The sequence below is a fragment of the Vigna umbellata genome, chromosome 3 (genome assembly GCF_029865625.1).
Source record: "Vigna umbellata cultivar VRB3 chromosome 3, Vumbellata_1.0, whole genome shotgun sequence".
NCBI classification, from domain to species: Eukaryota; Viridiplantae; Streptophyta; class Magnoliopsida; order Fabales; family Fabaceae; genus Vigna; species Vigna umbellata.
In genome coordinates this window covers 19,347,454-19,370,501 of record NC_142167.1, presented here as the reverse complement: position 1 = coordinate 19,370,501, position 23,048 = coordinate 19,347,454, and the positions used below count along the sequence as shown (strand labels likewise).

The 23,048-nt window shown below is 31.6% G+C and overlaps 5 protein-coding genes across 10 annotated transcripts; 4 read left to right on the top strand and 1 right to left on the bottom strand.

Annotated features, from left to right (window-relative positions):
- The first annotated feature begins 254 nt into the window (after positions 1-254).
- Positions 255-5,077, top strand: LOC124829006 (uncharacterized). Of its 5 annotated transcripts, none has more exons than XM_088110171.1 (12): positions 255-507; positions 643-758; positions 1,473-1,545; positions 1,726-1,815; positions 2,070-2,174; positions 2,272-2,706; positions 2,799-3,205; positions 3,411-3,510; positions 3,607-3,666; positions 3,742-3,828; positions 3,965-4,093; positions 4,420-5,077. In XM_088110171.1, the coding sequence occupies exons 2-12, from the start codon at positions 667-669 to the stop codon at positions 4,720-4,722; spliced, it is 1,881 nt and encodes a 626-aa protein (XP_087966297.1). In that variant the 5' UTR covers positions 255-507; positions 643-666; the 3' UTR covers positions 4,723-5,077. The 5 variants fall into 5 exon arrangements, with proteins under 5 accessions (XP_087966297.1, XP_087966296.1, XP_087966295.1 ...); XM_088110170.1 differs by having other exon boundaries at positions 256-507; positions 2,796-3,205; XM_088110169.1 differs by having other exon boundaries at positions 256-507; positions 2,061-2,174.
- A 495-nt stretch (positions 5,078-5,572) lies between these two features.
- On the bottom strand, positions 5,573-9,130 carry LOC124829005 (LOW protein: PPR containing-like protein). The gene has a single exon (XM_047302420.2). It carries the CDS (start codon positions 8,771-8,773, stop codon positions 6,698-6,700), a length of 2,076 nt encoding a protein of 691 aa, XP_047158376.1. The 5' UTR covers positions 8,774-9,130; the 3' UTR covers positions 5,573-6,697.
- A 1,774-nt stretch (positions 9,131-10,904) lies between these two features.
- LOC148201810 (plastid division protein PDV2-like) lies at positions 10,905-12,988 on the top strand. 2 transcript variants are annotated; one of them, XM_088108967.1, is made up of 3 exons: positions 10,905-11,009; positions 11,104-11,374; positions 12,270-12,988. In XM_088108967.1, the coding sequence occupies exons 2-3, from the start codon at positions 11,177-11,179 to the stop codon at positions 12,939-12,941; spliced, it is 870 nt and encodes a 289-aa protein (XP_087965093.1). In that variant the 5' UTR covers positions 10,905-11,009; positions 11,104-11,176; the 3' UTR covers positions 12,942-12,988. The 2 variants fall into 2 exon arrangements, with proteins under 2 accessions (XP_087965093.1, XP_087965092.1); XM_088108966.1 differs by having other exon boundaries at positions 10,935-11,374.
- Positions 12,989-17,423: 4,435 nt separating this feature from the next.
- Positions 17,424-18,400, top strand: LOC148201809 (anaerobic nitrite reductase Hb1-like). Its single transcript, XM_088108969.1, has 4 exons — positions 17,424-17,582; positions 17,705-17,819; positions 17,888-18,004; positions 18,077-18,400. Exons 1-4 carry the CDS (start codon positions 17,479-17,481, stop codon positions 18,212-18,214), a joined length of 474 nt encoding a protein of 157 aa, XP_087965095.1. The 5' UTR covers positions 17,424-17,478; the 3' UTR covers positions 18,215-18,400.
- Positions 18,401-20,774: 2,374 nt separating this feature from the next.
- Positions 20,775-21,986, top strand: LOC148201808 (anaerobic nitrite reductase Hb2-like). The gene is made up of 4 exons (XM_088108968.1): positions 20,775-21,032; positions 21,130-21,244; positions 21,363-21,479; positions 21,614-21,986. The coding sequence occupies exons 1-4, from the start codon at positions 20,824-20,826 to the stop codon at positions 21,752-21,754; spliced, it is 582 nt and encodes a 193-aa protein (XP_087965094.1). The 5' UTR covers positions 20,775-20,823; the 3' UTR covers positions 21,755-21,986.
- The last annotated feature ends 1,062 nt before the right edge of the window (positions 21,987-23,048 follow it).

Sequence of the window (23,048 nt, the reverse complement as noted above, 5' to 3'; positions counted from 1 at the left end):
GCACAAAAGCTTCAAAGTTGGAGTGCCTTTTGACATGCATGCAACATATTTGCATCATTGTTGATTACATATTCTGCGATACACATATCTCAGTTTGCCTCCATGTTTCTTGTCATATCATTCTTTTGTAATCCCTAAGTTTTACTTTGGAATACATTCTACAAAAGCTATGACTTGATTTTTCTTCTTTTGATGAAATGCAAAAACCACAACAGCTTTATCAAAAAAGGGTGGGTTGGTCAAAAATTAAAAAAAGGTGGTCATATGTTCTTCATAGATTGTTTGTCAACAGCAGTACAACACAAGTATACCCTTCTTGTATTTGTACCATAGTGGTTGAGAATAACATATACCAGACGTATATATGAAAAAAAGAATATGTTTTTGGAATTGAAATAGATATAACTGAGAGGCTGTTTGGATTTTGAACCACCAAATCGATTCAGCTTTGAAAAAGCTTCACTGGGCGAGAAGTCGCATTCCATCAGAGAGGAGATTCTGCTGCTTGTAAGCGCAGCTATGCTTTAAATTAATGCATTTTGGATGTATCTTGCCATTTTGACCTTACATTTATGAAACTTTGTCAATATCTGGTCCTTGTGTGTGTGTGGCATTAATGATTTTTGGTGCATTCATTGACAGTGTTTAAGCCAATCTGACACTAACATGCATGGAATAGAGTGGCGCGATTCTGTTTTCAAGCAATTCAAGCTCATGGACCCAACTGTTTCAATTTCAAGTCACAAGCGCTCCAACAGGTTTTTCCAGACACAATTCTTTCCTACTTTCGACATTTTCTCTTCTTTCTTTTTTCAGTATTTGTTGTCACTTTCTCATTTCACCAACTTTTGTCTTTCTAAACCAAATAAATTGAAGACCGAGTTGCAGCGCCACACATCTTTTTCTTCTCCTTCTTCTTCTTCTTCTTCTTCTTCTTCTTCTTCAGTACATTCATTTTTTAACCAAATAATGGTTCTTCAAGTTATCCAGAACTTTGGCTTCTTCAGATTTATGCCATTAAATATAGGTAATCTTACTTTGTTCACAAGATCGTAACACTAAATCAACCCAAGAGTTAATATTCCCTCTGGACTCAATTATAATCGAAATTAACTATTTTCATACTTAAACTTCATTTAATATTCTTGTTTTTATACAATAAAGATGTATATTTCCTAAATTTCCTTCAATTAATTTTATTGAGAATGATGCTTAGATTTGAAGATAAGGGTAATTATGAAATAGAAGCTTTATGTAAGATTGAAGGAATTTAAATTTGTTTGTTTTTATGTATTTTCTAATAAGTATTTTAAAAAACTCAGGTTCAACCTTCTATTTGTTTCACCTCCTTGCCAAAACAGGTCTTATGAGGAAGCTTTTTTCATTGGTTTTGCAGGCTAACAGGACCATGTTAACTGTAATGATGACATTCTCTGCTTCCTATTTTGATATTTTTGTTTACTGTTTGGCAGTGACCCAATGAAAAGAAGAGTCATGGCAGATGGATTAGAGAACATCAGTGAAGCTTCTTATCGTCCTGAACTGGTATCTCTCCTTTTCTCTCATACCACATTTACCTTCTTGATGAATATTTTTGAGCATTATATAGAGAGCATTTTCCATTCCTTTATTAGCGCAGTTTTTAGCATTCTTATAGAAGAATGATTTTCAGCACATAGAAGCTAATACTTTTAACTTAGTAATTTTCTCTTTCTTTTATATCAGAAAAAGGAACTGGGGAAACTAAAACACAGCATTGAATCCAAGACGAGGCAATACAATAATATTGATCTTCAAAGCTCTTTGACTCAAGAGGTACAAATCTTGACTGATAATTAAGTTGTCACTATACAATCAGCTAGTAGTAGGCTTATGACAGCACAGTTCTTTTTGTGGAGACATTTCTAGTAAGAATAACAGTAATATTGAAGGCAATGATTGGAATTCTCCTTTTTATACATGGCTTAGATAAACCTATAGTTAAATAATGCAGTATTCATTGTATTTATGTGCATTTGGTACATAGCTTTTCATAATCTATAGTTTTTATATCTCTGAAGATTCTGCAGCTTCAAAAACGATTACAGCAACAATTCGTGATAAGGCGCGCATTAGAGAAAGCACGTTATCTGCCTTTTTCACAGGATGCTGCATTAGAAAATGCAATACCCAAGGTACAGTTACATACATGTACAGTTTTTACTTTCTCAGTTGAAATTTTTGGGTCTTGCTTCTGACTATCCATTATATACATCTCTTATGTAATTTTAGGCTGCAAAGGAACTGATTCAGGAAATTGGAATATTAGAATTAGAAGTTGTGTATTTGGAACAATACCTACTCTCTTTGTATCGGAAAAGATTTGATCAACAAATTTCATCTTTATCACCTAAGGAGAGAAGATTGGAATTAGCTTCAGACACAAATAAAGTAATATCTGCAGTGCCCAGCAATGGTGCTATTTCTGACAAAGAAATTTCTGCTGTGAACTGTAGTAATGTCATTTCACCCAGAAATTCTGTTGGCTTTCGCCTTAAGGAATGCAATAACCAGTTAGAATCAGAAACTGTCTTGGACTCTAGTATTCATCGATGTCACTCTGCACTATCTCAACGAACAGCATGCTCAATTGAAGCTTCTCCTGGGAACATTGAATCCAAAGCTGTAGTTGACTCTTACCATTCTCTGCCATTATCCATGTTGGAGGTAAGTATAATGAAAACCAGAAAACTGGTTACATCCTTTTATTTGTTATGCAGCATTCTCTAATATCCGGCTTCCAAATTTTATTTCAGCAGCAAACTCAGTTTGCTAAATTCAGTTCAACAAGTCTGGCCGAGCATCTTGGGAGTAGCTATGTTGATTACGTTCCAGAAACACCCAATTGGCTTTCTGAGGAGATGATTAAGTGCATATCAGCTATATATTGTGAACTTGCAGAACCACCTTCTCTTGATCATAAAAATGCTTCATCCCCTATTTCGTACTCATCTTGTGGTAACGAGTTATCTTCACAGAGCCAGGGTAGTAAGTGGGGATCACAATGGAAGAAACACTCATCCTTCAATCTAAACTCCACTAACCCTTTCCATGTCAGGGGGTGCAAAGAATTTAGCGAACCTTATTGCTCAATGACAAGGATACAGAAATTGTGCACAGATAATCAGAAATTAAAAGAAATTGAATACATGCTACGGAGATTTAGGTGAGCCATCTTATAGTGCATAATGCTTTTTATCATATTTTATTTAGATTCAAAGTTTCTCTTCTAAATAATCTACTAGTTGGATGATGAAGCTACACATTACATTTTTTACCTTGAATATTGAAGTTATCAACTGTGGTATGCAAATTTGGTTAGATGATTTCTTTTGTCTGGAAGAACAACATCATATCCTACTTTCTTGCAGGTCACTTGTTTCTCGGCTGGAAGACGTTAATCCTAGAAATATGAGGCATGAAGAAAAGCTTTCCTTTTGGATTAATGTGCACAATTCCTTAGCAATGCATGTAAAATTTCTGAATCTCTTAATTTTTGTTTTTTATCTCGTGCATGTTATTGCTCCAAATCAGAACCATTGTCATCCTCCTCGCTTTCCTCCACAGGCCTTGTTAGTTTATGGAATTTCAGCCAACAATGTTAAGAGAATGTCTTCAGTACTAAAGGTAAGTTTCTCGTTCATAAAACTCCATGGAATTGACTGGTATGTGACATTTACTAAAATAAGCTAGGATATTCAGGCTGCGTATAACATTGGTGGACATACTATAAGCGTAGACCAGATACAGAACTTCATTCTGGGATGCAGAATGCCTCGCCCAGGACAGGTAAATCTGATTTCCAGAAGCCTCAAAGAAGACTGCATATTTCATTTTACACAATAACCAAACAAGTTTGGCATAGATCAAACTGTCGTCCGTATGCTTTTCTTAACTCAGTATTGCACCTTTCTTTTTCTACTAGTGGCTGCGGTTGTGGTTTCCTTCAATGACAAAACCAAAGGTTAGAGATGCAAGAAAAGGATATGCAATACATCGTCCAGAACCTTTATTACTATTTGCTCTTTGCACAGGAAGCCATTCTGATCCTGCGGTAGACTTCTGGTCTTTCTGTATTTTTAAGTAAAAGGATACGTTCACCTACAATTTTTGTTGTATTCACCTAACTCAAGGAAACAGAAAATTCTGTATCTTAAGATGTAATTACCAAATTGAAACATTGATAGGTTAGAATAAATTTATTTGGATTAGTGAAAGTTTTCAGAAATTCTTGCCTTTTTCTTAGGTTAAGGTTATAAATAGCACATAAGATTCTGTACTTGACATATATGTAGCTTTCACAGCCTCCTGCTTTAAAGAAACCCCTTTTATCGGTCATTTTCTCATAAATTCACCTGGTCCTTGTTGCAACCTTCTCAGGTTCGTTTGTACACACCTAAGAGAGTATTTGAAGAGCTACAATGTGCCAAAGAGGAATACATTCAGTCCAACATCACCATAAGCAAAGAACAGAAAGTAGTTCTCCCAAAGATGGTTGATTCCTTTGCAAAAAATTCAGGTCGAGGAGCATCTGATTTGATGGAGATGATTAAGCCTTATCTACCCGATTCTCAAAGGAAGAGCATTCAAGAGTTTCATTCAAAGTCAAGCTTGAAAAACATTGAATTAACTCCTCATAACTTCACTTTCCATTACTTGATTTCAAAGGAATTAGCTTGGTAATGACATTCCTCGGTAGGATTCATGTACTTGTGTGGGTAGAATAATCATCTGTCTATCCAAAACTTGCATTTGGTGGTAAGCACAGGTGTAACGAGCAAGAAGCAAATTTGTCTGCTTCAAAACATAACAGGTGAATAATAGTTGCCTGCGTTATATCCGTGAAGATATTAAACCAAGGATGGTGAGTCACTAAGGTGGGAATACGAAGCAGAGAAAGATGTACTTCAGATAGAAAGCAAAGGTTTAACTAATTTTTGCTTCATAACTCCCTATCTTAAGGTCCTTTTCAGTTAATGGATGTATATTCTTGATTCTTTTCATCGACATCAGCTTAGTATGATATTTCAATCCTGGATACTTTTTCTGTGTCTGCTCAGCAGAAATCATTATTGACACCCAGCACAGCAATTCTAAAGCACATTCTTATTGCCTTTTGGTCAAACAGCATGAAAGATAACGAGAGAATGACTGAAAAGAAAATCATTAACTCTAAAAAAAATTTAGATTTTAACACTCAAGCATTTTTTTTATTCATTCAAGTTCATGATAAGTTTGTTTTCGATCCTTCAAATTTAAAATTGATCATTTTAATCTCTATAATTTGACATACAAAAACTTTTTTTATTTCAATACCAAATGCTTTGTACTTAAAACGCTTTCAATGGGAAAGAGTTATTGATGGCAAGAATGTAGAACCAAAATAGTTTATCAAGTAACAAGTTGTAATTTATTAACCAAGTGAAACCATGAGTTATGTTTTGGACAGAGAATAAAACATTTTTTTTTTTCAAATTACATAAACTAAAGTTCAATTTTAAATTTTGAGAATAAAAACGATCTAATCCCAAATTTGAGATACTAAATATATAAGTTTAAATTTCAATTGTTGCTACAAATTAAAGTTATCTGGATAGGAGCATAAATTCCCGATTTTTCTTTGAGGAATTAATACATTTACTCTAGTGGTAGACAGATTACTGAATTCTTAACAAACCATGAATATAACAGATCAACTGTATCTAAAATATTTCCGAGGAGTCATGCAAACTCCCAAGTCCTTCCTAAATACTTGACTTGAAGGCGCAGAAAAACTGCACAAGGAGAAGGATGGACTCTTGCTGTGTGTCATGGTTGCAAAAGGGTCCTTTTATCTTCAAACTGCTTATCTTTCCCCTGCAAGGATCCACCTCTGCCTTGATAGTGTTGTTGGAATCTGGACTTCATACCTAAAGAACGTCGTCTCCACAAAACAGCAGCAAAACCAAAACTCAACAATCAACTACAGCGGCAATCACAGAGCTGGTTTTGTCTTAGCTCCTCACATGCTTGAAAACCGAAATAGAGCACAGGAATTCAAGACATGTTTCTTTGTTTCCATTCCCACGCTTCAGATCACCCATAGCAGCACCAACACACCAGGGTGGAATCACCACGGAGTTTCATAATCACGGAGCATTAATCCTTCATTATGTTCCATGTGCCACCAAATATGAGACAGTTGGTCGTGTAGATTGTAGAGCACCACCTTTTCCACCTTGAATAACTGCCTTCACAGAATCTGTAATCTACCAAAACTTCAACTCAAAAGGAATAAATTCTCTCGACATGTATCTCCATAAATAGTTTGAATCCCGACAGTGAATTTACCAAGTCATCTCATCAGGCCAACTTACAGCTGTTTTGCTCTTTACTTCATTTGCCATGATTTTACTGTGATAGGATAGAATAGGATGTGACAACATCAAATATTTGTATGTAAGGAGGACATGTCATCAAATGCACCTCTTCGAAATCATCAAATGCACTTTCATGAAGAAAATAGTCTTCCAACCGTTTTTGTTGTAGTATTATAATTCCTATTGACTACTGCAAATACTATCTATAAGCATGCTGCATTGGATGGTGGCTCTATGATCCTTATGCGGCAGAGCATCCAATTTTAGTGGCATTGGCTAGTTAACCATCAAAGTATATCCTAAATACCAGCCTGAATTTCATTAAGTTGATTCAGCTCTACGAAAGATAAATACAGTTTCCCATTCAAGCGCATTAAAGTTGAATATATTGCATCTGCTTTTGAATGAGATGTATCACCAGAAGTAAATACATGAATACCATTTTCCACAAATATCCAACTGCAACCAGCAAGCTTCTTAGCCTCGTATCCTCTCATTTTCTTTCTTATTCTTCCCATCTCATCCCACTTCCCTGTGGCAGCATAGGCATTGGCCAACTGCACATATCTAGACCCGTTATCTGCTTCAACTTTTAATAGCTCCTCTTCTGCCCGTTTGACAAGTGCTGTATCACTGCTCATCTGACAAGCATTAAGAAATGCACCCCAGATTGTAGCATCTATTGGTATGGGAATCTTCCTCATGAATTCTACTGACTTTTCTAGTTTATTAGCCCTTCCATACATATCAACCATACATGCATAGTGGTAAATATCCGGCAATACATTGTAATCTTGTTCCATGGAAATAAAAAATTGCTCTCCTAGTTCAACTAATCCACTGTGCCGACAAGCTGATAGAAGAGCAATAAAAGTGACTGCATCTGGCTTGACACTTTTATTCAGCATTTCCTGAAAAAGATAAATTGCTTTATTTTCATAACCATGATGAGCATAACCAGCAATCATGATATTGTATAAGATTGCATCTCTATCACTATCAGTAACCAGTTGGAAGATTTTCTCAGCATAAGTAACATTTCCACATTTTGAGTACATATCAATCAAAGCACTCAGTAATTTCTTATCCACATGAAATCTCATTCTCAAGATGTAAGCATGACTTTCCTTTCCCAAACTAAGGGTAGCTTGTATGGCACAGGCACCAAGCACACTGATAATGATCGCTGTATCAGGGACTACTGCTTCTTTAGTTAAAAACTCTTTGAAAAGTTTGAAGACTTCCTCACATTGTTGTGATTTGACATAGCCAGAACATAGAGCTGTCCATACAACTGAGTTTCTTTCCAAGAGTGAATCAAAAAGCCTTTGGGCTTCTTCCATGTTACCTTGAGATGAGTAGCCTGCTATCAATGAAGCAACTGAAAATGGACTTTTAATCTCAATTTCTGCATTGACTAACTCGGCATATCTGATATTCCCACACTTAGAGTAGAAGTCGATAATGCCACTGCTAATAAATTTATTTGAACTGTAACCACTTTTCAAAACCCAAGCATGAACAGATTTGCCAAGCTTTACACATTTTAGACCTGTGCAAGCACTCAAAACACTTGCTAAAGTGTGTTCGTTGAAACCAATACCATTTTCAGTCATCACAACAAACAAGGTAAGTGATTTCTCCGCATAGCCGTTCTGGGCGTACCCTGCAATTAATGTATTCCAAGACACAGTATCATTTAATTCAGGATTTTTCCAAAATATATTTAGGGCCATGGTCATCTTTTTTTCCCTACAACAAGCTGCAACCATTGCATTCTTTGAAATTAAGTCCACCATCCCATCACAACCGCTAAATGCAGTACATGCATCTTGAAACGAACCACATTTAGAGTACATGTCTATGAGAGAACTCAAAGAAAACTTACTTAAATCATTTGCAGTTTTCACCATATATGAATGCATCTGCTTCCCATAAAGCAGCACACGTAGTTTGGCAGCAAGGTTAAGAATGGTCGTGAGAGTGAACTCATCAATCCCAATTGTGTCACGTGCAGATTGCATTCTAGTAAACAAATCAAGTGCCTCAGTCTCGTACCCATCGGAGCCAACATAAGCCGACAACATGGAATTATAAGAAACCAAATCTCTGTGAGAGGCTGAGTCAAAAAGAGCTTGTGCGTGAGGCAAGTTGTGTGCTTTTATGTAAGCCATAATTATGACATTCCAAGAGAACACATTGGGGTGGGGAATTTCATCGAACAGTTTGTGGGCCTCTTGCAAAAGGCCATGGTTGGAATAAAGATGAATGAGTTGATTACAAGTGAAAATGCTTGATACCAAACCGGATTTTATAGCCTGCACATGGTCACGGTATACTAGAGCATCTCTCACTCTCAGGGGCCTAATTACCATTGCTACTGACTATTGCTTTTGAAAATGTAAGTATTGTTCTTGGCCAAAAACAAAAGGCTAATAATACCATTAAAAACTTTGGGAAAAACAAAATTGATTTTTTTCAAAAACATCAAAACATTGTATTTATGTGATGATGATGGTATTGTATGCTTGGTTTTGCATTTTAATTCACGCTCCTTCATGCATGCATATAAAAAAAATGGAAATCAAGGTGCACGTGCCTCTCACATTTGATCCTCTTTATCTGAAACCTCTTTTCTCTCTCAAATCAAAACAAGCTTCTAAATACGACAATAATTCATGATTACAAATTACAACTCACCTTATAATTAGATTCTTCAGAATAGTTGAAACTAATTGTCGGGAATGTCAATTGTTTAAATAACATAAAAAAAAATTATACTGTGTATTTTATTTTATAGTCTTCTCTTTCACTAGTATTATTATCTTTTGTATTTTATGATATTTTATATATTTAACATTTTCAAAAATTTTGTATCCTTATAGAAATTTGACACCCCAAAACATTTACTGAATATTCACTGTTCATAAGTATGAAATAAATTATAAAAATACATTATACAGTGAGTTTGGTAACAAAAGATTTAGAAAGCTCTAGTTAAGAAGAAAATGAGAGTTTATATTGAAGTTTTTTTAGAATATTTACTTAATATTTTTTATTTAAATTAATTTTTAAGAAACATTTTAGTTTTAGAAATTAGTTCTTATTTTAGAATTATAAAATCAAGATTAAGATATTATAAATATTTTATAAAACTCCCTACAACAGTATAAGAGTCAAGGTCTGTAGAATAGAAGAAAATATCTTACAAGTAGTTATTTCACTCTTTTATGGTGAAAGCTATGAATACAAATATATCTAATCACCAACTTAATTTATGTTGATAGACATGAAAATGTATCCTATGATCTTCAAGAAAATGTTAAGAACCATAAACATATTGATAAGAATGTCGTTAGTATTAAATATGAGTTTTGGAACTGCATAAGGGTAAAAATGACTAATATGAAAATATGTAAAAAAGAGAAGGTTTTAAGTTAAAGATTAATGGTTAAAATAAGTAAGATGATATATATAAGTCGAAAGACTCATAAATGGAAATTTTTAGTATTCAATTTGAATTTGAACTCCCACGTTAAAAAGACTAATATATTTAAGTAAAAATGATCGAAAAACTAATTGAAGAAAAAATTGTTAGGATTCATCGTCTGAAATCTCACAACTCATAAAAAATTAAATTAAATAACTAATATGTAAACAAAAAAACATCAATAAATATGAGTATGAAATTCCACTTTACTTAAAAATCAATAAAATAACTAATATATAAATAGAAGAACTAATTAATAGGAGAATTATAAGAATTCAACCTAAAACTTAGGTAAAGGTTAAATAAGGATAAGAATTCGGTAAGGGTTATATAAAGATTCTACAACAATAATTTTTTATGAATTAATAATCTTTGAAAAGTAGTTATTTTTTATTACTTGGTAGGAAAATGATACTTCAACAACCATTTTTGACAACATTTAGACACGCGCACACGTGTCAAAATCTGAGTGGTCCATTTTCATTTAATTTTTCCAACTGGACCACTCAGATTTTGACACGTGTGCGCGTGTCTAAATATTGTCAAAAATGGTTGTTCAAGTATCATTTTCCTACTTGGTAATATAATTTTTCTGTTGAAATATTCTTTCCAACTCATCACATTTTCTTTTGTTTCTTAGGAGATATTTTGCTAATAATTTCTACTATATTTCACGAACAGGTTAGAGAATCATAGCCCCACGGCAATCCAAAAGGTGAAAGAATACTACTTTTAAAAGAAAAATTCCCTAAATCCATCCAATCCAATTTTCATCTTATACTTTTATAAACCCTAAATTTTTCTAGACATTTGTGCAAATAGTAATATATATATATATATATATATATATATATATATATATATATATATATATATATATATATAGGTGGTTAACAGGGTAATAAATTAGTATTTTAACACACTGAAATAAATTAAATAAAAGAAAAGAGATGAAAATTGAAAAGTAATTTGTGGAAATGATAAAAAAAGTTTTGATATTAATGTTTGTCTGTTTGGGAAGTTTGACAAAAGCGCAAAAGTTAATGAGCGTAGATTTTCTTTCTCTCTGGCGCACCAGAATCACTGGATCACAATCCCCACCACTGGAAAGCATTTGGCGGGTTTGGATTTCATGTCAAACTTTTCTTTTTCTCTTTGAAATTCACAAAATTAATATTATGAAATTGAAATTGAAATTACAAGCATTGAATTTAGGGTAGAAAAGAACCGAACAAAGGAAACAAACAAAGAGAGACAGAGAGACAGAGGGAGAGAGAGAAAGAGGAGAATGGAAGAGGAAGGCATAGGGTTAGTGTTGGCCAGAGCCACAGAACTTCGATTGAAAATCACCAATTGCATCCACAGAACCGACACCGCCAATGGTCCCACGCCGCACGCCGACGACGACGATGAAGAAGCCACCGAGCGCCTTCTCAACATTTGCGATGCCCTTGAAGCCTTGGAGACCCAACTTTCTTCTTTGCAGGTGCCATATTTCAAAATTAGGTTTCTTTTCTTTTCTTTATTTTTATTTGGGGCTTTTTTGGCGGTTGGGAATTGTGGGATATCCTAGATTGTATTTGTTTTTCATAGCTTGTTGGTTGGGTATTTGATTTTCTGCTGCCTCAGTTAGTGAGTTCGAGATTTGAGTGGTGGTCTTGGTACGTTATGGAAGTTTTGTAGCTTACCGGCTTTTGTTCATTCTTGTCGATAATCAAATGCCAATAAACTCCATTTTTGTGACCAAAGTGGTTAACTGTACATGTTCAAGTTCAGTAACGCCTGTGGTTAACTGTCACCACAGGTATCTGCAGTGTATTTGCAGTCTAGGTGTTGAGGTGCTTCATGGATTGAGAAAATACCACCTTACTAATGAATGAATACACCTTTTCATTAGTTTTATGCAGACCCTTGAAAATAATAAGTAAATTGGTATTTTTTGTAATGAAAACTGAAAACAGAAAGCATTTTCTCAAACTAAACTGTCCCGGATTGTATTTAGATGTTTGTTTTGACTATTGTGGAAACATGGTGTGTCTACGTTTGTGCTTTGTTAGAAATACAGTTTTCCCTTGCATTGCATATTTACATTCTAAATTAATGGTTTCTTCATTCTTGGCCTTGCAAATCCACAATGTGAAATGGAACTTGACTCGTTGGAGTTTGGAAGTGTGTGATCAGTATGCCATCAGTCCTTCACACTCTTTCCTACTTTGTGACGCTGCGAAAATATGATTTTATTTATTATTTTGAGCTTGTATTAATGCTTGTAAGATGATTTTTAAAGTTTTATGATTTTTATGCTTTGCTATGAGAAAATAATCAAATTATGATTGAGATAAGAGTTTTGCGAATCATATGTATCGTTGTGCTTTTTTTAGGTTCTGCAGCAACAACAGCGATATGAAAGAGAAATTGCCTTGGCTGAGATTGAAAACAGTCGCAAAATGTTAATTGACAAGCTCTCTGAGTACAAAGGTAAGGAATTGGAAGTGATACATGAAGCTTCCACTTTTGCTAGTGAAACAGTGGAGCACAGCAATGATCTACTACTTCCTCCATATCCTAGCCGCCCTCCCTACTCTGTGTCTATGGACAAGGAATATCTCTCGCAGATTCCTTCCGTGAACAAGTCTGGTCGCAATGGGTTAATGACGCTTGATCCAATGATTGAGACCAACAAGAATCTCCGTGAAAAAGATCAAAATCTCGTTGAAAATGGGGCTAAAAATTCGAGAAAAGGATTGGGATTTTTTATAACTTCTGCAGCCAAAACAATGCTCACGGTAGCTGGCGTGGTATCAATATTAAGTTTGTCTGGTTTCGGGCCTAAGTTAGGCACACGTTTCAGCGTGCAAGGCTGGCGTCACAGAGTAGAAAATGTGGAGAGATCTACAACTAAAAATGGGGGTGAGAGACCAAGTACTCAGTGTCCACCTGGGAAAATAATGGTGTGGGAAAATGGGGAAGCGCGATGCCTAGTGAAAGAGAGGGTTGAAATTCCATTTTCAGCTGTTGCTGCAACTCCTGATATAAACTATGGATGTGGTTGACAATGGCTTTTGTACTCTGCATTGTATATCAGTTCACTTTCTTCTCCCTTTCTTTTGTTCCTTCGTTCTACCTTTTGTCAATATGCTTTTGAAAATGTTATATTCAGTGGCTGAGTGTCTTGGTTTTGGTAGGTGTTGCAGTTCATCCTTTATTTTGAAAATGGGAGAAATTTTGAATAAACACGACAATTTAATAATGATTTTACATTTTAAGGATTTGAATGAAAGATCTTTAAGAAAACCATAATTACATTAATCAAATATGAAACAATTAATTAGTAAGTCCAAACACTAATCATTACTTTATTTTTGCAGAATGAATAAGAAATCATTACTTTATTTTGGCAGAAAAAGCCACGTGTCCTACCCCTGCCATCGCATGAATTATGGAAATATTATGCACGTGTTTAATTGGTCGTTGAATTTGAAAATATTATTAATATGATGTGTAATATATTGTTAACACAAGTGCTTTATGATTCGATTAGTGTGTTAGTCTGTACTTTGTTTTTCTTCTAATAAAAGTTGAGTTGATGGCATATTATTCTGAGTCTATACTATATATATTATACGAATTGTTCCTAAGTCTAAAACACATTGAAGTTTTTTTTTTATTATAATACAGTTCAAATTCATTTTTTATTTCATCATATTTATATATCATAACTAATTTTAACTATTTAATATCATAATTTTGAAATAAATATTATTTTCAATAAAAATATAAATTATGATTCATGTTATTTTTAAGGAATATTCACTTCTTAAACACTTATATTTATTCTATTCATAAAATTTTAACCTCTCTTACTAACATAGATGTCATAGAGTCTTTTTGAGATAAACTTCTTTTTTTCTCAATAACAAAAAGCTCATTTCCAATTAACAAGAATTTCTAAAACTACGTTAAAATCTTGTCACCACTCTTGCATTCTCGGTGAGATCAATAATATAATTCAGTGCATGTTAAAATTGTGTGTTAACATAATTCATGCTGTTTATTCTCCTTGTTCCTTTAATACATTATTTTTTATATTAAATTCCTATGTCTCTTGCTTTTAGTGAATTTCTCTTCTTCCTTATCCTCACACAGAGATTGTCGTTAAAAGCCATGGTTGGAATGGAGCAAGGTCTTAGATAAAAGGGATTCACATGTAACTACAGGAAGTCACATGGACAGTCTTTTGAAAGAACAGATGTGTTGGGATTTGACCTATTTCTGTTGAAGCTCGTAACATGACAGAAGACACATCATGCTGGAAATGCTAAGGTTCAAAAGGAATTATTCATGTTTGGATAAAAGAATTGTAACAAAATTGTTTTGGAGGTGAATGAAGAAGTATATAAAGTTTTTGTTTGTTTGTAAATATATATTTTTTTTCTATTATCTTTTGTTTTTGTTCTCAATTTGAAACATGTGAATACATGTTTGGATTAAGTAAAAAACATAATTTCATTAATGTCATACGAGTCTAATAAATATTTAATTATCGTATAATCTTAATTGATGTGTTTGAATACAGGTCTAAAGAAATGTGCTTTGATATATGAATATATAATAAATCATAATAAATAATAATTGATAATAATAAATATAAACAACAAGTTTGTAATTTAATTTCTATATTTAAATTTTTTATTTCATTAATGTAACCCACTTTTATTAAATTATAATTAACATTATTTGAAGGTGTTGTGTGTAAAAATCTAAGTTTGTGACTTTAAGATCCAAATGATTTTCTATTTCGGAATCTCTTTAAATTTGACACTAACACTTTGCAAGTAGTAAATATTACAAATTTTAATATGTGATATATTTAAATTTTGATAGGTAACATCTTCAAATGAAATTAATATTATTTAACAAAAATAATCATATTGAATATTTTTACTGAAATAAAAACTCAATTATTTTTTTGAAGAAAAAAATAGAAACTCAATTAAAAAAATAAATATAAGGATAAAAGGAAATAAAAACATATATTTAAAGATGAAATTACTAATGAAGTTAAATGATAATAAATAATATAAATGGTATAATAAATATAAGTAATTTATAATAAATAAGAATAAATATTTAGATTTACTAAAAGCATAATTTCTTTAATGTCGTACAAGTCTAATAAATATTTCACTTATCGTAGTTTGAATAACTAATGCTTCATGTCTTAAAGACATGTGTTTTCATTTAAATATATAATAAAACAATTCATAATAAATAATATAAATTATATAATAAATGATAATTAGTATGAATAATAGATAATAACCAGTAATAAATGATTCATAATAAATTTTAATAAATATTTAGATTTAATAAAACATAATTTCCTTATGACACACAAGTCTAATAAATATTTCATTTTCGTATAATTTAATGATAAGTATGAATACCTAATGCTCCATGTCTTAAAGATGTGCTTTCATATGAATATATAATAAAATAATTTAGAATAAATAATAAAAAATGTTAACTGATAATAATAAATATAAATTACACTAAATAATATATTATATAATAAATAGTAACAAATAATATAAATATAAATAAATAAGAATAAAGAAAAAATTTGTAAAAAATAATAGTGAATATAAATAATAATTAAGTTAACTATATTTTTGGTTCCTAAACTATTATCTGATTTTAGTTTTCGTCCTTCTTCAAAATTTTAATTTATTTTTATCTTACTTCTTTTAAAAAGTTTCAGATATAGTCCTCTATGACCAACGACATTAGTGGGTTGTGGCCGTGATTCACCACGATTGAGGACTCTTGGTGGTTTGTGAAGTAGTCGCTCGTGTCAATGGGCAGTGGCTGACGGTGGTTCATGGTGTTAGGGTTTCTGGTAGGGAAGATGATGACATGACAACCACATGTTATAGTATGCAACATGTTATGTGATATATCGTTAGCCACGTTAGAAGAAGACTAATGTTATTGGTTGTGGAAGACTATATCTGGAACTTTTTAAAAGGAGAAGGATGAAAATATATCAAAGTTTCAAAGAGGGACGAAAATTAAAATCGCATGATAGTTTAAGGATAAAAACATATTTAACCATAATAATAATAATAATTATAAATATACATGATAAATTATTAATATAAATAAAATAAATAAATAGTAAATTACATAAATAATAAATAAAGTTCTATATGATTCATACAAAAAATGATACATGATAAGATGATACAAGCAAAATCATTAGACGAATTAATACGTAAATAATATAGTATAATGAACTTATCAAACATATACTAGAATAAACTAATCAGAAAATATACTAGAATAAATTCACTAGATGACTCAATAACTAACTAATAAAAGACTCACTAATGAATTGATCAGACAATACAAAATAACTTATCAAATGATATAAAATCAAACAATATAAGTTTGAGTCCATCATACTATATGAGTGAACTTACCAAACGATGCATTAAGATACTTCTACCATACATCTAAAGCTCTTCATTTAATGCACTTCTACTAATAATATTAGGCGAGTATACATTAATTAAACAAGTCTATGAATACATACCAGAATACTTTTTCCATACAATAATTATACGAGTCTATCAACACACATTAGACGAGTTTGTCAATATACTGATTTGACGCGTCTAATAATATACATAAAACGTGTTTACCCATACATTGATTAGACAAGTCTAGCAATATACATTAGACGAATATATTCATATAATGATTAAATGAGTCTATGAATACATATTAGACGAACTTCATACATGAGTCTGTTTATACATCGATTAGATGAGTAATAACAAACACAACATGACTTTGTCCATACAAAAATTAGATGAATCTAGTCGTATACGTTAGATAAGTTTGTTTGTATTGATTAAATGAATCTATTAATACTTAATACAGATGCTTAATATACAACTTTGTACATACTATGATTAAGCGAATTTATCTACACTCTTATTTAGACAAGTTTAACAATTTCAATTAGACAAATGTGTTTATTTATTGATCTGATGATGTTTTTAATACATTTATGATAATTTTGTCCACTCGTTACGGATGAATATGTCTATACAATATAATCATTGACTATATATTGTTTTAAAAAATTATATACCATACATTTTATAAAAAATATATATAAATATCTTAAATATATTCTCTTTATAAAAATAATACAAATATTATTATTTAATTTTATATAATAAGATATTGTATTAAATTGTAATTATATTTTTGTAAACACAAATTAATATAATAACTATATTATAAATTTTAAAAATCCTATGCGTTTGAGGAGTACAAATACTAGTTATTAATATAGACTCATATTTTAATACTCCTCTTTATAAAAATTGATGACTAATTTAATATTTTAATTGATACTTTTTTTTTTCTTGAAAATATCAGAATCAAAGAACGTGCCAGACAAACGCCTACCCATAGCATTGAAGGGGCAACCTCATCTTGAAGGAACCTGTCTATAAAAGCAAGCCACAACACCAACCACTTCTATCATATCACAGTCTCATACCACCACTTACAAACATGGAAGGAAGAGTTTTCACAGAAGAGCAAGAAGCTCTTGTGGTCAAATCATGGGCAGCAATGAAGAAGAATGCTGGAGAACACAGTGTCAAGTTCTTCAAAAAGTAAGCTACACGAATTTCTTCAACTTTTTCAATCACGAACTGCTAATTAGTACAACGCACTGCATCTTTTTCAACAATTGAACTTATCATGACTGATACCAGACTTTGAATTTAACGTCTAGAATATTGGAGATTGCTCCTGCAGCTCGGCCAATGTTCTCGTTCTTGAAAGATTCTAACGTCCCTTTGGAGGAAAACCCGAAGCTGAAGCCCCATGCCATGGCTGTCTTTGTCATGGTAATTTTATCACTTCATTCATTTCATCTTTATCATCACTTCATGCCATGTTGTTTTTGTTATTTCAGACCTGTGACTCGGCTGCTCAACTGAGGAAAGCTGGTAAAGTGACTGTGAGGGAATCAAACTTGAAAAAATTAGGTGCTTCTCATTTTAAAGCCGGTGTTGCACCGGAGCATTTTGAGGTATGTGTATATATTCTTAAAACATGAGCATTTTGAGGTATGTGTACATTCTGATTGTTTTGGTTTGTTAAGGTAACAAAAATGGCACTTTTGGAGACCGTAAAAGAAGCAGTGCCTGAAATGTGGTCAGAGGCAATGAAGAATGCGTGGGAAGAAGCTCATGATCAGCTGGCTGATGCCATCATATCTGAAATGAAGCCCTCGTCTTAGATTCTAGTTCCTTTTTCTCGGATTGAATAAGATTGATAAGGTGGTGTTTCTATGGAGAATAATGTATCTTTTTAAAATCTGTAAGGTGATTACTAATAATTGTGGCTTTAAATCAGATCAGAGATTACACAAAATCAGAAACTATTATATATTTAAAACAAAATCATGAGGTTGCATGTATATTTATATTTTGTTGTGCGGATTGCATATCTTTAGGATCGGTAATGTTTATTCGTAAACTAACAGTACAGAAAATGAAGGTGTGCTTGTCTTTTACTGGTAGAATGGGAGAACAGAGAAGGTTTTATTGGAGACAGGGGAAGGGAATAAGAAATTCATCGTAAAAAATTTAAATTCTTTTTTATTCTAATATTCAATAGATAGAAAACTTTTTTTCATATTTGTCCTCATATGTTTTTTAATTATTTCAATGTTTTTCTAATTGTTTTGATATTAATTAATTAATTTTTACAAGAAATATAATATTATTAAATATTCTATATCAAAAAAAGAATGTATTCGATTTAAAATATTTAAAAATAATAATAATATAACTTAAATAAAAATGAAAGAATCCTATAAATTATTACTCAATTATATATAAATAAAAATTTATAACATAAAAATCATCTAATAAATTTTGAAAACATTAATAAAATAATGTTTAAAAAGTTAAAAAAATATTAAAAGATTATAAAAAACAAATATTTGAATTTAAAAATACTTCAAATAGTTACTTCCTTTATCTAATTATAAAGGTTATAATACATTAAAATTTAACACACTATTATAACTATACAAAGAAAACAAAAATGTAAATTTTATAAATATAAAATAAGTCAAACAATCAAAAGAATTCAAGAAAAAAGTAAGTAAAACAAATTACTAAAAGAATATATATATATATATATATATATATATATATATATATATATCACAATTATCTAATAAACCATAACTATTTAGTATTTTAAAAAGTAACAGAATAAAGAGAAGTATGAATATTGGGACAAAAACACAACAAATATATACTAATTTCAATCTCTTACTCAATTAAAAAAAATACATATTACCTATTCTTATATTCATACCTAGTCATTACACGAATTTTTCATCAAAATGTGAACAATCTATTTATCGTTTCTAATTTTTAATTGTAAAAAAATTAGTTTTACTTTGAATTTTGCTTAAAAATTATATATAACTTCTCATTTGACATGGTGAAACAATTCATATTAACTAGATCTGTGTAATAAAATTACATCTTTAATTCTTTTTGTTCATTTAAAGTTTTGAGCTAGTTTTTCATTAGTTTAATCTTTGATCTTAACAAAAATATATATATATCATTGTTAGAACCTTTTATTTCCTTTTTCATTCATTCCTTTCATTGCAACTCCTGTCATCGAAAGTCAAAATTACGTTAAAATAACTTTAGTACTTTAGTTTGTTGGGCATAGGAAGAGACACATACACTACTGCCCAATCATATAAAGAGGGATGATAGAATCTCTATCCAAAATCTTAAAGTAATAGATTAATAGATTTTTTATTTTTAATAATTATTTTACTTTTTTAATTTTATTTAATACAAGACTTAGACTTACACTTTAATTTTCAACCATGTTTTCTTAGAATTAAAAAATTGATTAATCTAAAATCAACTTTTGAGTTAAAATGACTTAACTAGTTTTTGTATAGATAAAATGTTATGTTGAGTTTTAATATTTTGCGTTAATCTTGTATTTTGCTTTATTTGAAGCAGAAATCTTAAAAACAGAAGTTTCTACTGATACACATAAAAAGCTATATTATTTATTTACCTATTTAAATCAACATAAAGCATTTTCGTGATACCTGCGTTTGTAGAGTTAACAACCATTATTGATGAAAATTTTAAACAAAGATTACTTTACTTCAAAAATGTTTGCTACAATAATTTTATTCAAAATCAATTTTACAAACTGAATAATAAACAAGTTGATAAATTTCTAATTTATAAAATTTGAGCTAATAAATCAGTTTGTTCAATCAGATGTGTATCGTAAATACAAAATTACATAAAAGAACTGAATTATATCAGTTGTGTGGTGTCTGGTCTCACGAGAATAAACTAATCAACCAGAATGCGCCGCCATAATTGCAGAAGAAAAAAGAAACCGTAGTTGAGGTTGTACTCTTCATCTTTTGGTGTAGTTCTTAAAAGAAAACATGAAAGTTATAAGCAGTTATTATAATATGATCATAAGAGGAAAGAGATAAAAAAATAATGAAGCATATAAGCATAGAATAATTTGATTTGATCTCATCATGGCTTACGTAGGGCATGTTCAGACAAATCAATTCAAGTTCAAACTCAACTACACGATCATGTTGACCGATCAAAACCATGAAGCAGCCCCTGGTTTTTGTGCTCCTAGTATGCCACTTTGCAACCGTACATACCTTCAGATACACCACAAAAGTTGGCATCAACCAAATCTATCCACATATAATCCAAAAAATATGTTGTTTTGGATATATTTTTTACTATTCTGGAAAGCAAATGGACTAAGCAAACATGCAGTGGGAATGACTCCACGATGCAGTGAAAGGCCAACTTCGTTTCAATGAATCCCACTATAAAAGCTTTACCAAAGCAAGCCACAACATCAACAACTTCCACTGCAATCACAATCCTAAACAAATACCTTAGCATACCACACAACATGAACTCCATGGGAAAATGTTTCACGGAAGAGCAAGAAGCTCTGGTGGTGAAATCATGGAACGCGATGAAGAAGAATTCTGGGGAATTGGGTCTCAAGTTTTTCTTGAAGTAAGCTTCTTCCATTTTTTCAAACACTCTTGCTTACGTTTTAACTTTTTCTCTTTCTCAAATCATTATTCAACTGATATGGCTTCAAACTTGGTAGAATATTTGAGATTGCTCCATCAGCTCAGAAATTGTTCTCATTCTTGAGAGATTCAACCGTTCCTTTGGAGCAAAACCCCAAGCTCAAGCCCCATGCAACGTCTGTCTTTGTAATGGTAAGCTGAAATTAAATTAGCACTGAACCAAATCTCCAGTTAATTATTAATTAAACTATTAATGTATTATAGATGCCATGTTTCTTGGTACCACTTCACTTTGTTCTTGTTATTGTAGACCTGTGATTCAGCAGTTCAACTGCGGAAAGCTGGGAAAGTCACTGTCAGAGAATCCACCTTGAAAAAATTAGGTGCTACCCATTTTAGAACTGGCGTTGCAAACGAGCATTTTGAGGTATATAATATAATCAACTTTCAATATAAGTATGGTTGACTAATTGAACATTGAAGTAAGTCTATATGTGGATAATACTTTTGTAGAAGAGTAATGTATGCAGTTGATTATATATTCTCTCTGGTTTTGTTAAGGTGACAAAGTTTGCACTTTTGGAGACCATAAAAGAAGCTGTACCTGAAATGTGGTCACCAGAGATGAAGAATGCATGGGCAGAAGCTTATGATCAGCTGGTGGATGCCATTAAATCTGAAATGAAACCACCCTCCTCTTAGACAAACAATCCCACACCTGAAGCTTTTCATTCCATCCCTCTGAAACTGAATAAACTTGATGACTGTTTGTGATAATAAAAGTGCTGAGTGTTGGTGCTTTTCTTTTGTGTGAATGCAATGTCGCTATTTAGAAGTTGCTAGGTAGGAAAGTAAGTGTGTAACATTAATGTAACAGTTCTGAAATTGAAGTTGTCTGAATGAATTATAGCTATTTGTGGCTTTGTTACATTTATTTGTTGTGTCTTCCCTGATGAAGGGATAGTAGTTTAGCAATGGAACTTCAGTGGGAGTTCATGATGTTTCTTGACATCTTTTTCCAACCCAAAACAGAGGAACGGTAACCATAACAAGCAAGTTTCTCTTTAATTAAATAACTTTCATTTTTCATTTCTTTCTCTCTTATTGTTTTTTATTAACCAAGCACATGTATGGGTGTCCCACATGTTAAAAATTTTGTAGAAACATTATCTCTATGTATCCTTCTTCTTTATTCTTGAAATAGAACCCATGTGTAACGAAAGATACATCATTTATCGAAAAAAATGTAGAAATTAATGTCTTTTAAATCTTCTAATTAAGCAATTTTAATTTTAATGTTTATTATTTTTGTTTATTTTAAGTCTTTATGATTGAAGTTGATATGTGAAAAAGGACTGGACAAATAAAATGTTACATCATCATAATATTATATCACATTACGTAGAAGTGTATATAAACAAAGAAAAAAAGTTTTTTTTTAAGGAAACTCACAACAAAATCAAATCATAAGACCTAAAAGTACCAAAATATAAACAGTATTTAGGTAATTAATGTCATGGAGACTAAATAATAAAACATTTAACCAACTTTTTTTTAATAAAAAAAAGTGTATTAAAGCATCTCTACAGAATAATGTGATCTCAATTAAGTGAGATATGTATGAAGCAACACACCTGAAAAAATTAAATAAAAACCCTAGTTCATGAGGAGGTGCATGTGCATCCAATATAACAAGTTCCCAGATAGAAAAGAAAGTCCTCTCTTTCATCTCATTCATTCAGAGAAAACAAACAATGTTCTGAAAACCTTCAGTGGGATCCACTGAAGTAATGTACATACAGACATACATGCACAGGCTCTCAAGTCTGAACAGCAGGGGAAGCATTTGAGAAGATGCAGAAGCATATAAGCATGTGATGTGTACCCATTTGTCCATGCATGTTTGTGCTTTTCTTTCTGTCTCTTATGCTACTCGAATCTGTTTATAATATTTATCATCATACAATTTCATATGGATATTCAACCAGAATCCGAG

Bases quoted from the DNA above. Each gene is read 5' to 3' on its own strand.
- LOC124829006 (XM_088110168.1), top strand. From the start codon at position 667: ATGCATGGAATAGAGTGGCGCGATTCTGTTTTCAAGCAATTCAAGCTC. The intron at 2,175-2,271 runs GTACAGTTACAT...ATGTAATTTTAG, and splicing joins TAGAAAATGCAATACCCAAG to GCTGCAAAGGAACTGATTCA. The intron at 3,829-3,964 runs GTAAATCTGATT...TTTTTCTACTAG, and splicing joins GAATGCCTCGCCCAGGACAG to TGGCTGCGGTTGTGGTTTCC.
- LOC124829005 (XM_047302420.2), bottom strand. From the start codon at position 8,773: ATGGTAATTAGGCCCCTGAGAGTGAGAGATGCTCTAGTATACCGTGAC.
- LOC148201810 (XM_088108967.1), top strand. From the start codon at position 11,177: ATGGAAGAGGAAGGCATAGGGTTAGTGTTGGCCAGAGCCACAGAACTT. The intron at 11,375-12,269 runs GTGCCATATTTC...TGCTTTTTTTAG, and splicing joins CCCAACTTTCTTCTTTGCAG to GTTCTGCAGCAACAACAGCG.
- LOC148201809 (XM_088108969.1), top strand. From the start codon at position 17,479: ATGGAAGGAAGAGTTTTCACAGAAGAGCAAGAAGCTCTTGTGGTCAAA. The intron at 17,583-17,704 runs GTAAGCTACACG...TTTAACGTCTAG, and splicing joins AGTGTCAAGTTCTTCAAAAA to AATATTGGAGATTGCTCCTG. The intron at 18,005-18,076 runs GTATGTGTATAT...TGGTTTGTTAAG, and splicing joins TTGCACCGGAGCATTTTGAG to GTAACAAAAATGGCACTTTT.
- LOC148201808 (XM_088108968.1), top strand. From the start codon at position 20,824: ATGAATCCCACTATAAAAGCTTTACCAAAGCAAGCCACAACATCAACA. The intron at 21,245-21,362 runs GTAAGCTGAAAT...TTGTTATTGTAG, and splicing joins CAACGTCTGTCTTTGTAATG to ACCTGTGATTCAGCAGTTCA. The intron at 21,480-21,613 runs GTATATAATATA...GGTTTTGTTAAG, and splicing joins TTGCAAACGAGCATTTTGAG to GTGACAAAGTTTGCACTTTT.